The 14764-nt window shown below is 38.7% G+C and overlaps 1 protein-coding gene across 1 annotated transcript in view; it reads left to right on the forward strand.

The window, feature by feature from the left end:
• The window catches only part of LOC146645400 (cadherin-4-like), a 252601-nt gene that overhangs the window by 201464 nt on the left and 36373 nt on the right, over positions 1-14764 (forward strand). The window contains exons 7-8 of the mRNA XM_085392639.1: positions 7131-7275; positions 9403-9575. Coding sequence (XP_085248765.1) covers positions 7131-7275; positions 9403-9575 — 318 coding nt within the window. The remainder of the gene's footprint in view (positions 1-7130; positions 7276-9402; positions 9576-14764) is intronic.

The following is a 14764-nucleotide window of genomic DNA, read 5'->3' on the forward strand; positions in this document are numbered from 1 at the left end:
CGTTCAGTCGCCCAACCTTACACCACAGTCACCAGATCTCAGTCCAATAGAGCACCTTCGGGATGTGGTGGAACAAGAGAGTCAGATGATGGATGTGCAGCTGATAAATCTGCAGGAACTGTGTGATGCTGTCTGGACAATATGAACCAAAATCTCAGAGGAATGTTTCCTGTATCTTGTTGAATCTGTACCATAAAGAATTAAGGCAGTACTGAAAGCTAAAGAGGGTCCTTCTAAGGATTAGTGAGGTGTAACTAATAAAGCGAGTAGTGGGTATATATTTATCAATCAATGCTCTTATTCACTTCTCTCCAGAGAATTAGATACTTTATGTTAACTGTATTATCTTCTGGCAATAAATTAGTCTTATATTTAGCTTACAATCATGAGAGGAATATTAAATATTGTAGTGATTATTAGCATCAATGTCAGCCTGTTAAGACTAACATTAGTTCTGTAGCTAGTGACTATTGATATCGGTAAATTCAAGTAGGACACATACTCTGGTTGTCTCATGGTGTGTGATTGATGCTTTAATGCTAGAATGTTTGTTTAACTTGTACATAACAGTATTTTAAGAATGTTTTTTGGCCCGATGCACCATGTAAAACCATCTTTTTTTCAATGCACGCTGTGCATTTTGACAAAACACCAACATCTGCACTACCTCATTTGAATGAAACTTTCATCATGTTGAGCCTCTCCTGTCACCTTTGTGCTGTGCATGCTGTTCTAGGCATCGAAAATACGGAACAATCAGAAAAAATGCATTTCATTTGGAAACAGCTTGTTGTATTGCTGCTCAAGCTTATCTTTTCACGCATCTTTCTGCTGCTGTGAAGGGAAACTGTGATGCAGTGAGCGACAGCACTGGGTTCATCAATTTAGGTTTCTATCATTGGTTTTCTCTCTCTCTCTCTGTACCTGCCACCATCTCTGTGCCTTTTTTTAATGGCACCTAGCCTGAGTTACAGTCATGGTAAGCTGGCAAATCTAACCTTTCAGTGGTAGGTGAGCAGATTTATACCCCAGAGAAGCTCCAATCAATGAAGTAATTTGTTAAGAAAGGAAGGCGCTTGCTAAAGGCTACCTAAGTGAACTGCTTGTTTGTTTTTGAAGAAAAGTGTTTCTTGGAGGAGAATACAAAATGTGGTTGGAAACCAGATGAGACAAAGTAAAGATGTATGTTTAACAAGTTAAGAAAGGTGTTGCAGTTCACTTTAAAGGACCCTCGCTGTTATAGCAACAAATATGCAATTAAATAGCATTGTAAGAAACTCAAACGCTCTCAGCCTCTGAACAATAAAGCCAAGGAAAGTCTTGTTTATTGAGCATTGTTACAGTTTTTCTCAAATGTTAAAACACAAAAGCCAATCCTGTAACCCAAATGACCAGTAGTCTAAACACATTTACCAAATGTAGCCACCATATTCCAGTACCATAAACACATGTCACATGAAGACACAATTCACAAAACACAACCCTCTGTACTCATAAATCTAAACACATTTTTCCTTGCTAAAACACATGTTGCAAAACAACTCTGCTCATATTCTCAAATGAAAGCCCATGTGATGCAAAATGCTTGCCACAGTCACCAATCTTTGAACACAGGGAACACACCTGGCGTCATTCACTACACACAATGACTCAAAATTGAAGACACTTGTTGCTAATGCTGTACCCACATGTAAAAGCAAGTTCAGAGTGCACAGTATGCTGAAGGTTCCAAACAAACACAATGGATGAAGGCAGAGTCAGGGGAAGAGGAATTTGATGCAGAGGAGGGAGAAGAGCTGGCCCTGGAAGAAGAGGAGCAGGCCAATGAGGAAGAGGAGTTCAAATGAGAGGAGGAAGAGGAGCGACCAATGAGGAAGAGGAGAAGGCCAACATGGGAGAGGAGAAGGTCCAGGAGGGAGAGCAAGACAACCTCGCACCATCATTACTGACGAGATGCGAGCAACAGCTCAGCGACATGATGCCGCACAGTGATTGTGGTGTGTGTGGTGTGAATAACGTAAATAAAAAAACTTCACACCCTGTTCATGTTTTCAAGATTACTGTTGTGTGCAATAGATTCTGTTTTTGCATTGAGTTGTGTTACAGTAGTGTACGTACATGCAGGATTTTCTATAGATTTATACTACTCATATGAAACTCACAAATCTAAATGCCTAATCCTCTGCAGAGATCTACGACGATCCGTTACTGTATAGTTTCTAAAATATGCATTGGCAGTTATGAACCAAAGAACCTTCTCACAAATTGAGCATTGTGTTTTCAATTGTTTTGCTGTAGTGTGTAATGCTGTGTATAGTGTTTACAGTTTTGACAGCTTCGAGCTGCTCTCTTGGTGTGGGAGTTTGAGTTTTGCAGTGGGAAGGTGTGGTTGTGTTTATGTAGCTTTAGAGAAGGGTGTTGTGTTTAGACATTGGGGGACCTGGTGGTAACGTTTGTGACATGTGTTTTAGCATTTGAGAAAAACTGTAACCAGAAAACTGCAACATACCTAAAGTTAGTACTTGACTTTGTGGTCTCGGTTTTGTTTACTTCATTTTTCATGCAAGGACAGAACAAAGTTATGGTCTAGCTCTTTTTTATTTCAAAAGAATGAGCACTCTGAAATTCAAAACCAGCCATGCAACAAGATGCATTCTTATGAGGAAAAAAACCTTGAAGCTTCTGGGTCTGTTGTTATCTCTAGGACGCTGCCTCCTGCCAAATGCATAGCGCTGCCTGGTACGGTCTGTTTTCTCCCCCTCGTCTTTCAAGATAATAACTTTAATGTGGACCCAGAATTACATTTTGCCTTCTTTAAACATGGCGGTAATCTCTGACTCCTGCTGTTATTGAATTAGGGTGTGGGTTCATGTGGGATGGAGGGATGAGGGTGGGTGTAGATAAGGGGCCTGGCTCGTAGCCCGTTACAGCACAGTGAGATGTGATATGCGATGGCAGCACACGGATATTGGGTGCAGGACAGATCAGACAATGCAGTGGAAAAAGTAAAGTCAAATTAACCTCAGGGAGACCTGAAGATGCAATTTTGGTGGAGGTGCAGAGTGGAAGCAGACGGTGGAGAGGACAGAATGAGCAGCAGTGAAGAGGATCTTCACCTCTCTGAGGAGAAGAAGTCGATGGAGAATGCTACTTATTCTATTTCCTGCCACAACGAGCCTGAAGGCTGTTTCATATATCTGACACTCATGCTCCTACAGTGACCAGGTAGCTTTTTCCTATCAGGTAACGCTCATAAGAGAAGGATACCATTCCCTTGATTCATTCTACATGTTGAAAAAAAATAGCTCTTGTTAAAATTGAGAACCTTTGTCTGTTCTCTCCATGTTTTAACTTTTCCCTCAGTCTTTTCCAGTTTAGTTTATCTTCGGTTCTGATGAATATCCTAACGATAATGTAGAGAGACCTTCGCCTGAAATTGATCACTGACATATGACCAGAATAAATATTTACAAGCCGGTGTTGTTAGGAGCAGGATGTAGATAAGATCAGATTTTTCTTCTTTTTTTTCTTTACTTCATATGATATAAAGTAAACATCCCCGGTACTTCCACCTGACAGGAATATCGCTGAATAAGTCATGCTCAGGGATATAAACATTCCCAAGTTAAGTGAACTGAATGAAAACAGCTTTAGGGAAAAGTTCATTTCTAAATACCACTTCAGTTTGCTTGTTTGACCTTCTTGTAAGCAGTGAAAAAAAATAATTCAGGCATTGATTTAAACTCGACATTTCCCTGATAATGCAGATGTTTCCGATTTTTTCATTTTCTTTCAAACTGTTGGTTGTTTGGGAGGTTTTTTGCTCAAAAAGTGAAAGAAGTAAGGACACGTTTGACAGCATGTATTGATTTTAGTAATAACTTCATGTACAAAGTTTGTGAGAAATCCTAGTTGGTGATTCCATTGATCTGAGCAAAGCTGAGTTGAATTTGAGATGGGTTGACCGTGTTTGTGGAGTTAGAGATGTGAAGAGATTTCAGGACTCTTTCAAACAAAACCAGACAGAATGTTGATCAGGGATCCAATATGATGATTCTGAAACCGACTCCTTGCTTTTACAGTGGAGCCAACTTTCAAAAAAATAAGATGTTTGTTGTTTTGCTCTTTGCTGAGATAAAAACTTTGGTGTGTAAGTGTAAAAGAGATAACGAGTTTGGAGAAATAACATAAGCATAAAGGCAATTTGTCTGAAAGAAAAATGTCCAGAATTTTTGTTTTGACTTTTATTCAGTGTGGCTCTGTATGTTTAGGAAATCTTTTATGGTTTTCTATACTATAATTCAAAACCACTGATTTTATCAGCCTGTATAAACAGTGCAGAAGTGTTTTTCAGTTTGGCTCTAGAGGTCCACTGAAAAACACTTGCTTTCAGTTAATTGATGTTTTTATTTGTGTTGTTTTTTGCTTTGTTTGTACCTGACAGAAAGATATTTTAGATGTTGAGATTGTCCATCACAGAATAATATTAGGGAGGTACCGTACCAGTTTGATTTCTTTGGTGTGAGATGTGATGGCGCAGTATGAACCAATATCATAATGTTAATCGAAATAAATTCTTGCAATTTTTATTTTGTTTGAAACAAAATGAGTTATTATATTTAGGAATATAACATAATACCTTTCTCCAAATACATATCAAGCAAACAGCTTGTCGCCATTCACTGTTACAACCATCTGCTTCTTGTGCACACACATGTCCTTCATGATTTGATTTAACCACTCTCCTAACATCGCTTTTAGTTATTGTTGGGAAATGGGCGGCATCAAGGTCCTTTTAATAAATTGCTGGGCTACAAATCTTCATGACACAATGCCTCAGTGTCTTCATGACATACCAGTAGAAACAGACTGAATAAACATGAATTCTTTTGAAAGGCTTACCAGGAGATAATATCGTCACTCTGAAAAGAACATGTTTGTAATGGTAATACTTCTGGAACACCATCTTGTGGACAGATCGAAACAAAGTGGAGATATTTGGCTATAATACATGATGCTGTGTTTGATAAAAAGGAAATGCAGCATATTAGCACAAACACTTCATATCAGCTGTCAGGGATTGTGGTGGAGGGCTTGCTTTGCAGTCACAGGACTGGGCACCTTGACATTATTGAGTCAACCCTGAACTCCTCTGTTTACCAAAGTACTCTAGAGCAGCGGTCCCCAATCCCCGGGCCTCGGCCCGGTACCGGTCCGTGAGTCGTTTGTTACCGGGCCGCGAGAGTTGAGGCTCAGGTGTGAAATGTATGGTTTTCAGGGTTTTTATTGGTTTTCAGCGTTATTTTGTTATCGTTTTTATTGTTAACTCGGTTTTCCTGGGTCTTTTCACGTGTGTTATGAATAAATCTTCTTTTTTTCGGTACCGGTACTAGTTTTATTTTGTTGTATTGGTCAAAAATTGGTCAAGCAACATGGCAGTGAAGGACACTGAAGCTAAAGACACCAGCAAATCTATATCAGGATGGTTGAAAGAAAAGACTCAGTGTTGCAGTAGTCCAAACAAGACCTCAACCTGACATTTCCTGATAAATATTGTGTCTGGACCTTAAGAGAGCTGTGTATAAATAAATGATAAACTGAAGAAATGTGATAAAGAAGAGTTGGCCACAATGATGGGAGAGATTAGAAAAAAATAATAAGGTCAAGCTACTAAAGGTAGTTCTACATCCTGCTGGATCACGAGATGCATTTAGCTCTTTACAGGACTGTCTTGTTAAAACTCTCTTTTTCATATCATAGCTATATATATTGGCTGATTAATTAATTTAGTGCCAAATCCTTGCAGTACTGTTTATGACCCAGCAAACAGAGCAGCTTCTGTGTAAACATTCATGTCGCTAAAAACTGTGAACTCGCAATCATAAATGAAGCCGAGTCAATTACTGTGACAACATTTTTGTCAGCTTTTATTTTCTGTCATCTTGATTTTGGTGGCTGTCATAGGGCACTGCTTAGACAGACGTTAGCGAGTAAATCAAACTGAATCTGTAAACACGGTGGTTTTAAAATATGATGGTCCATTTCCAGTAGAAAGGAAATCTTGGTGTAGATAAATTTAATTTAGAAAGTATTGGCAAATCTTAGATTAGATACATTCTCAGAAAATAAATGTGTTATTGTGCCTCTAGTGATACGACTTATCGCTGAGGTAGTGCTCTCTAAGGTGTTGCTGTTGTACTGTGTGGTTTATCCTCTAGACAGAGACCAGGCTTGAACCTCCAGAACAGTTTTATACATTTTTAAAGAATGTGGGACATTAATTTGTTTTGTATCATTATTCATTAAATGGGCAATAGACTGGCATTTGTACAGTGTCTTTCTAAGCCTGCTATCTACCACAGACTTAACCTACTGTACTGCACCTTACATCTGCACCTGTAGCTCATTTCCCTAACTGAACAGGCAACACTGCTAACCGTTGTGATGAAGATATAAAAAACAGACGTTTGAATACAGTTAATATATTAATATCTTTCCCAGTTTCTTTTTGATTGGGCTAAACACAAACTGTCTGATATTACATCTTAAAATATAGGCGAAACCATGTGAATGTATGTTACTGCTTTATACATACACACATGCCCTTAGCTCTCAAAGAAGTCCATATAGTTACCTTGAAGCTCATTAATGAGGGGATGCAGAAGGCACAACATTGACTTATATTACACTGGTTCATTTTATTATATATTTATTATTTTTTCTTTCGGAAAGCAAATGTTTCACCCATTATTTTTCTCCGTATTAGTAAAAGAAGCGCTCATCAAAGCCTGATTCTAAATGATTTATCATTTGTTTATCCTCCCATAATAACAATTCATGCAGGAGCGCAGTCTGAGTTCATTACTCCCTCAAAATATACTATATTTTAAAGATGAGCATGAAAATTCAATGTGCCCCTGTTCTACAAGTGGGTTGAAACAGCAGGCAGTGAAACAGGGCAGCGGCTACACCGAGATGCTGGAGGTCGAGGTGGCAAAATTAGCATTCTAAATAGATGTGTACAATGTGAGAAGACTGAGGCATATTATGTGTGTATGACCATGAGTAGCATATTTTTATCTATAATCATTATCTCTAATCTGAACGTGTTTTTTCTGTTTCCTTCCTAGCTGCGAGCCCATGCTGTGGACATGAACGGCAACCAGGTTGAGAACCCTATCGATCTGTACATCTTTGTCATCGATATGAATGACAACAGACCCGAGTTCAAAAACCAGGTCTACAATGGCTCTGTGGATGAAGGCTCGAAACCAGGTAATAAATTATAGATGGATAAAAACAATTGAAACAATTACAATAGAAACTTTTTTTTTTGTTTTAAAAGTCAAGAAATTTATGGGTGAACAGAAAAAGAACAGCGAGTATATCAGGAGAGATTGGTGTTGTTAAAAGTATGACTACACCAGTGAATCTTTGATGCAACAGAGAATTTTCCATTCCCCTTGATTTAGCAGACGGACAGAGAATCGGTCTCGTAGAGTGGCTTTTCATTTAGCCTGGTGCAGCAGTGGTCATAAACCAAAGAGGGTGCTCAGGCTGGAGAGGAGATTGAGGATTAAATGTACCACGCTGTAGCACCACTGGGTCATTTTATGTCTAACCTTAAAGCAGAAGAATCACAGAGATGAGCTCTCTGTGTGCAAGCGTGTGTGAGTTTGAACCCGATGAGCCAGAGTTTATTGCACCAGAGGTGATCTCAAAAGGTGTCCAGGTGCTCAATACCTTTTTCTTTCTGTTTTGCTTTCTTTCCTTCTTACTTTTGTCACACCTCACTTTTATTATCTTTTCTTTTCCTTTTTTGATTTCCTTTCCTAAACGATACCATCCCTGTTGCCCGAGCCTCGCCTCACACACCGTACAAGTCCCTGTACGGCATGCATGACATTCAGTTGAACAATAATCATAAAAAAGAGAGTTTTAGAATTTAGAGCTCCAGTGGTTTCAGTGGAAGGGCAATTACAGACTTGAATTAGTTTGCAAATTAAAGAGTCATTATGGGGACCTAATCCTGTCAGGCACAGCTTAGGATCCCCATACAAAGGGTCCACATTAAACCCCCTAAGTCTGCAGCTTAATGAAATTACCCCGGCGATGTGTGACACATTGTGATTCTAAATCTCCTTCAGTCTATCCCCACATCTCTTTAAAAAAAAAAAAATGATGGGTGGAGGACTGATAGTCTCTCCACTTGGAATCACACCAAATATGGAGTCTGTCCTCTATTTCCCTCTTTTCCTCTCCCTCTCTCTGTTCCTAACAGCTTTTTTGTTGTCTCGCTGAGAGGCCTTCAGAGTACTCCCTCTGGCCGAGTCATTGACAAATGTTGCTTTGAAATGTAATGAAGTTTGAAATGGGAGCTGCGGTTACAATTATCCTCGGACAGGGGCTGTCACTGGCATGATATCACTATCTCTGGCAATTAGAATTGGCTACAAGAGAGGCAGAACAAGAGGGAGAAAGAGATGGAGAGATTGGGTGACAGGCAGTGATCCCACAGAGTTATACAAGTAGGGAAGGAACCTAACAAGTGTTGCTTTCGTGAGAGAGTAGACGCTTATTCTCTGCAACACAAATGCGTCATAATCAGTTTTTATTATTCGTTTTTAACATGTCCTTTAAATATAAAAAACATCATCTTTATAACATATGATTTTAATAATATTTACATGTATATATACTTTTGTGTTTGATTTTCTAGTATTTGTCCAAGTCGTTATTTACAGAACAGCTACCCATATTTTTGTTCTGTTGGCGTAGATTTCTAAGTACCTGTCCCATTAATATACATTCATTAAAATTATATTAAATAATGTTTCTATGAAAATTACATCTGTATAGATGCAGCAATTTAATCCGTTATGACATCTTAGTAAAACAATAGAATGTAATTGTAAAATTATAGTAATTTTTGCTGAAAAGCTGCCCACATGGACATAAGTAGTAATTACAGGATAATTTCCCTACAGTTCCAATGTCTCTGTCACGAGTGTGCTTTTTTAATATATTATACAGTCACGTGAAAAAGAAGGTTTTCACAGTCCTGTGACAGAGTCTGTGGTTACTGCTTTCATAGCAAGGTAAGAAGTAGCCATGTGCTGCTCATCAAATACACTCCATTAATTGACTGATGAGCAAGTGTGATCACCTCTGTAAAAGCATAGGCAGTTTTTCGTTCTGGAGCATTTGAAAAAAGCAACTGCTTTAAACCAAAAGCTTAACCAATGACTATTGGTAGTAGACAGAGGGGAGGTCAAGCTTCACCATGTCAAGTCAAGTTATTTACAAAGATAGCTATAATAAGCCACTGTTATGGTTGGTAGTTGATCTATAAAGAGTATGCTGGTGGACATAAATGCTGACAAATTTTCTGTGTTTCATCAGGAACATATGTGATGCATCTGTCAGCATTTGATGCAGATGACAACACCACAGCTAATGGAATGGTGCGCTACCGGATCCTGTCCCAGACGCCGCACAGCCCGATCCCTAACATGTTTACCATCAACAGCGAGACTGGAGACATCGTGACAGTGGCGCCTGGTCTTGATCGAGAGGTTGGTCTTCTCTCTCCTGACGCATTCATCAACTCGTACCACTTTATAGTAACAAGTGTTAATAAACAGTAAATTTTTAATGTGAAGTAACTCTTTTCAGTCAACAACACTGACATTTTAATTAATGTTTACTAACTGATTAATATACAACCTTTTAATAGTATGTGATTGTCATTGTAAAGTGGTAACTGATTCATAAAACTTTCTTGGCTGATAAATACTGTTTGGTACATCTATAGATATTTTTGAATGGCTAGTATAAAGTTAGAACTGGTGTTAAAATACTTGTTTTGAAGCTGCATAGGTTTGCGGGTGGTGTAAATCAGTTACAGTTATTTACTTGTTCAGGAATGTGAGTAAATAACTGTAATTTGACATCTTAGTTTAAAACGAATAATGCATTTTACTTTTTTTCAGCTCTTTTGAAAAACAGTTCATCTGAAAATTTATGGATAACAACAGTAATTATGTTTTGGCATTACAATTATCCTTTTAATTAAAGCATACTGGTGGATTAACCATTGCAGAGACATGAAAAAGTATTTCAGCAATTACCATCAACATTCATTTAGAGCAGCTGTGGCATAAACCTTACACTGGATGGTGGTGAATTTAATTTATTTAGTGTTTGGGAAAGTTTGGAGGGGCACTTGTTTTACTGCTGTTAAAAACCCTAACCCTTATAAATATTCCTAACATGCCACCGGCTTTGACTAAATGCAATATTTAAAACTCGGGTAACTGAGATATGCGTACTGATCGATAAAAATAACACAAAATAACAATAGCTCTTTATTTATCATTAGCAAATGTTATAAGTGCAGATCTCATCAGACTGTAATTGTCTCTAATCAACTGTGATGTCATATTTATTACTATATAGAATAATGGATAATGTATTTGTTACACAGACTGGAACAATTTTTTAAAAATCATCATTTCATAACAATATAACAATGAAATGACCATTTAACTAGTTTTAATTGCCCATTAATTTACAGAAAAGCTTATTATATATAAGCTTATATTTTCTATTGTGCAGGTAAATACTTTTTCCATTTAAAAAGCACTGCCAGGTGCCTAATGAGCCTTCTGCTGGAGGTTTCTTCCCTTTAAACTGGAGTTTTTCCTTCCCACTGTTGCCAAGTGCTTCTCACAGGGTATCACCTGACTGGTGAGGTTTTCTCTCGAATATTATATTGTCTTTTCTTACTATATACATTTTCCTCGAGACACCTGTTCCTGTTAATTGGTAATTGGTGTGACAAAGGATGATAAAATAATTTTTAGTCATACAGTGTGGGAACCCTTGCATTGCTGCACAGTGTCTGAATGAGCCATACCTGGTCAAAAGGAAGACATTTGTATCTGTGTTCATGGAGCACAGTTCCTAATAGCATTGTTTACTCTGATGACATCCTAAGATATGACTTTCAAATGTTACGGTGCCATTTGTCCCCGCACACACACACATAAGTCATCTTTTTTTTATATTAAATTGTCCACGGTCACCTTGTTTGTGGAGCTCTAAAAGTTGTGACAAGATCCAAATGTGTTTATTCTCACAACATGGGTGTGCCAGTGACAACTCTGCAAAGAAATCTCCGAGACAGATCATCCTCCCAGACTGTCACCAGTGACAGACCTATTAACAACACATCACGCAGCAGTGGGCTGCTCGTGAGTGTGCGTGTGTGTATGTGTGCGTGGTGTTTGTGTGGTAAAGATCTGAGATAGAATGCCCTTGACACCTGTCAGACAAACACAAAAGCCCATAATCACATCTACACTCGATAAAACACAGGCAATAGAGTGAAAAAACGAAAACTGAAGGGAGCAATAGAACAAAAACTGAGCTGGTAAGGTGGGTTATTACAATGAGGGGGGAGTAAGTGTGTGAATTTGTTAGTGAAGATAGTGTGATGGAGACAGAGAAGCAGGATGAGACATGATGGTGCCAGAGGGAGAGAGGTACAAGGGGAGCATAGACTAAAAATGTCTCAGCTGAACCGCTTTTCTTTTTGCTCTGGTTTATCAGTACACTGCTAATCCACACAGTCACCCCTAAACGTAGGATTACACTCTTGGCACCCCTAAACACACGCATGCACACAAACACACACACACACACAGACAAGATTGTACTTCAAAGAACTTGTGTTGAGATAATTATTTCCCTTGCCCATAACCTTTTTAATAACATATGTTTTTCCAGGTTAGTATCACTGGGATCAGCGTTCTCGCTTTCACTTCCTTTTCAGATCACATCTGCTTACTTTACAATCAGACAACAGCCACGTGTAAATATAATATGCACAAGCTGGTCATATTCCCAACAAGATGAAAGCTCATCTAACTCTTCATCTTCCTGCTACTTTCCACAAGCTTGACAAAAACACTACAGGCAGACCTACGTCAGCAAAAGAAAAAGTCAAGCCAACAAAGAATCATCCCTCCATCCAACCTGGGACCTGTCATATTTTCTGAAAAATCTACTAACCCCATTTAGCATTGATGTCAAATTACAGTAAGGCTAGTAATACAGACATTTTTAATGCTTTTTGATGCCATGTCTAAGACCCGTGAGCAGATTTCATTAACCAGATAACACATCAGTACTGCATGTTGATACAAGGTGCAAATGAGGTTCGTAAATCTTCAGAAAAGAGACTAAGGGAAAAGAATGGCTACACATTGCCTCTTTTCCCTTTAAACATCATCATCCGTACATTTTCTAGCACTCATCTACATCCCGGCCCCAGGTTTACCTTTCACACTAGCCCAGAAAATGTTTTTAACCTCACACTAACAGTTAACACTCCTAAAGTGAGAATGAACCAAAATGCATTGTTCAGGCAAAGTTGGTGTCCTTAGATTAACAGAGTCTCTGCAGATCAATACATAGTTGATAAGTGACAAAATTTAAACCCATTTGAAAACCTTTGGGGACACTTTCCACCTCCACTATCCAAACAACAAATGAGGGCATCACTTTTGGAAGAATGGGATGTAAGTGGAGTCAACAAGACTAAATTTCATTCCAGTGCTGGTGTTAAATTAACTCCTGACTCTGGGGAAGAGACTGATAATCAGTATTTTGTGTCAGCCTCAACTTAAGCGTTTCTTTTCTGACTTTGTAAAATAAAATGCAACACATAAATATACCCAAGAATATAGATTTATTGAACTTGTATTTATTAGTAGAAGAATGAATTCTAAATAAAGTTATACTCATTTTCTTTACCTAATTTATTTGTGGTAGTCATGTCAGTCTAGTGTGAGACTAGGGTAAGGCCACTGCATACTGCTGCCTTTTACAGCTTTACAGTTTCTCCTTTCCTTGTGCTCACTGTGTGAAAGCATACACTCAAATGTGCACCTCCTTAGACACATGTGAGTGAAATGGTGAAATGAAATGAAATTGGCAACAATTTCAATTTATGTTACTGTAAGTATGATAAAACAATCTCCCAGCAAATCAAGAGCACAACAGAAATAGAGCAAGAACCTAGAGAAAGCACCATTTTCAGCCTTTTTACTTATCCAGAAATATGATAAATATCCCAGACTGCAGTAAAGTGAAAATATATATATGCCAAAAGCTGTTGACGTAACAGCCATGAAATGCCTCCAAACTGCTGACCCTTTGCAGTTAGCTTTCTTCAGGCAATGCTCTCTCTCTAGCAGCTAGTGCACTGCTGGTGACAGGTGGCTTCTTAAAGCCAAAGAGCCAGAGCTGGAGTGGATCGGCTCATAGATCTTTCCCCGCTGTCAACAACGCCTAATTCAACTTTTTGAATCAGGATTAGAACAATATCCAAACCATATATCAACATGTTAACATGTTATCAACAGTTAACACAAAACCAGTTAACTATTGGTTCTAAGATGTTACATAACCAGTTACTACTAGTCCAGAGTTGGCACTGGGAGAGAGCCCATCTTTCTCTTTGTGAAAAGACATTTTAAACAAGCAAGTTGAAGAGTAAGTCTCATGGCAGCCCTACTAACCGGCTTGGTTCTGCTCGACTTTCAAGCAGAAAGTTGTATGCACGCTGAGTCAGTGTAAGCTTGCATATAAGCACTTCATCACCTGAAAGGCAAGAAAACTGCTGGATCTAGCAGAGCTATCATTTGCCACATTAAGAAAAAAATAAAACAAACAAAAAATAAAATTGGGTGCACATTCGTATATATGGTGTAGCTATGTACACGTATTTCAGTGACGCTGATTTGATTATTTAAAAATGAAATTGTCTTAGTGTCTTAAATAAACTCAGGAAATTTGTGTTTGGTTGATTATTTCTTTGTTTTAAAAATGTCTCTTGGCCTTAAATCTTATACTGCTGGAAAGACTGTTTATTTCTCCTTAAATGGTGCCACACAGGGACGTCAGTACCCAGTCATAGCCACGACAGCCTGGCAAATCCTCGTCATGCTGGTCACCAGCTTGGTCACACACTGCTGTGGGATGGCATCCTGTTTCTCAACCAGCAAGTCAGCCAATGTGGTTGTGTTGGTTACTCTGGCACGAACAACATGCCCAAGCTGATCCCACAAGTGTTCAATGGGATTGAGCTCAGGACTGCAAACAGAACATTCCATCCTCTTGACTCCCTGAGTGCTGATGGGATGAGAAAATGTCGTTTTGTGACACCTATTCGTGTCCTGTCTCTGACACCCCCTGTTATATGGAACTTGCCCTTCAATTTAGAGATGGTACTTGGTGTCACTCCAAATAATGCTGCAACTTTCCGGTGAAATACCACCTTGAAGTTGTTCTACAGCACCTGCTTATCCAGCAGACACCAATTGGCATACACATTTTGTGTTGTCTTGTATTAGCTTCTTCCAAAGGGTGTCAGAACTCAGTCATGTAGGAGGTTCTAAGAAGTGAGACATCAGCTGTGGTGGTTCAGCACTCTGATTGTGATCTCTTCTGGATGCCACTTATGTCATGCCAGAAGAAGACCCTGGGGTAGACCCAAGAACTACCCCGCCTACCCCAATCTGCACTTAGATTGCTGCCTCCACCACCTGGATAAGGAACTGGATGTTGCAAAATATTAATGGATATGTATGATGGATGAATATAAATAAACTTGTGTGCAAACAGTTTCTCCAGCATATAAACGCATATTTCAGTGTCCCAGCATTTTTCCTAGACGGCAGATAAAAGTCTTAACCTT

The sequence above is a fragment of the Rhamphochromis longiceps genome, linkage group LG20 (assembly GCF_057381845.1).
Source record: "Rhamphochromis longiceps isolate RC_006_pf linkage group LG20, R_longiceps_female_GT1.1, whole genome shotgun sequence".
NCBI lineage: Eukaryota > Metazoa > Chordata > Actinopteri > Cichliformes > Cichlidae > Rhamphochromis > Rhamphochromis longiceps.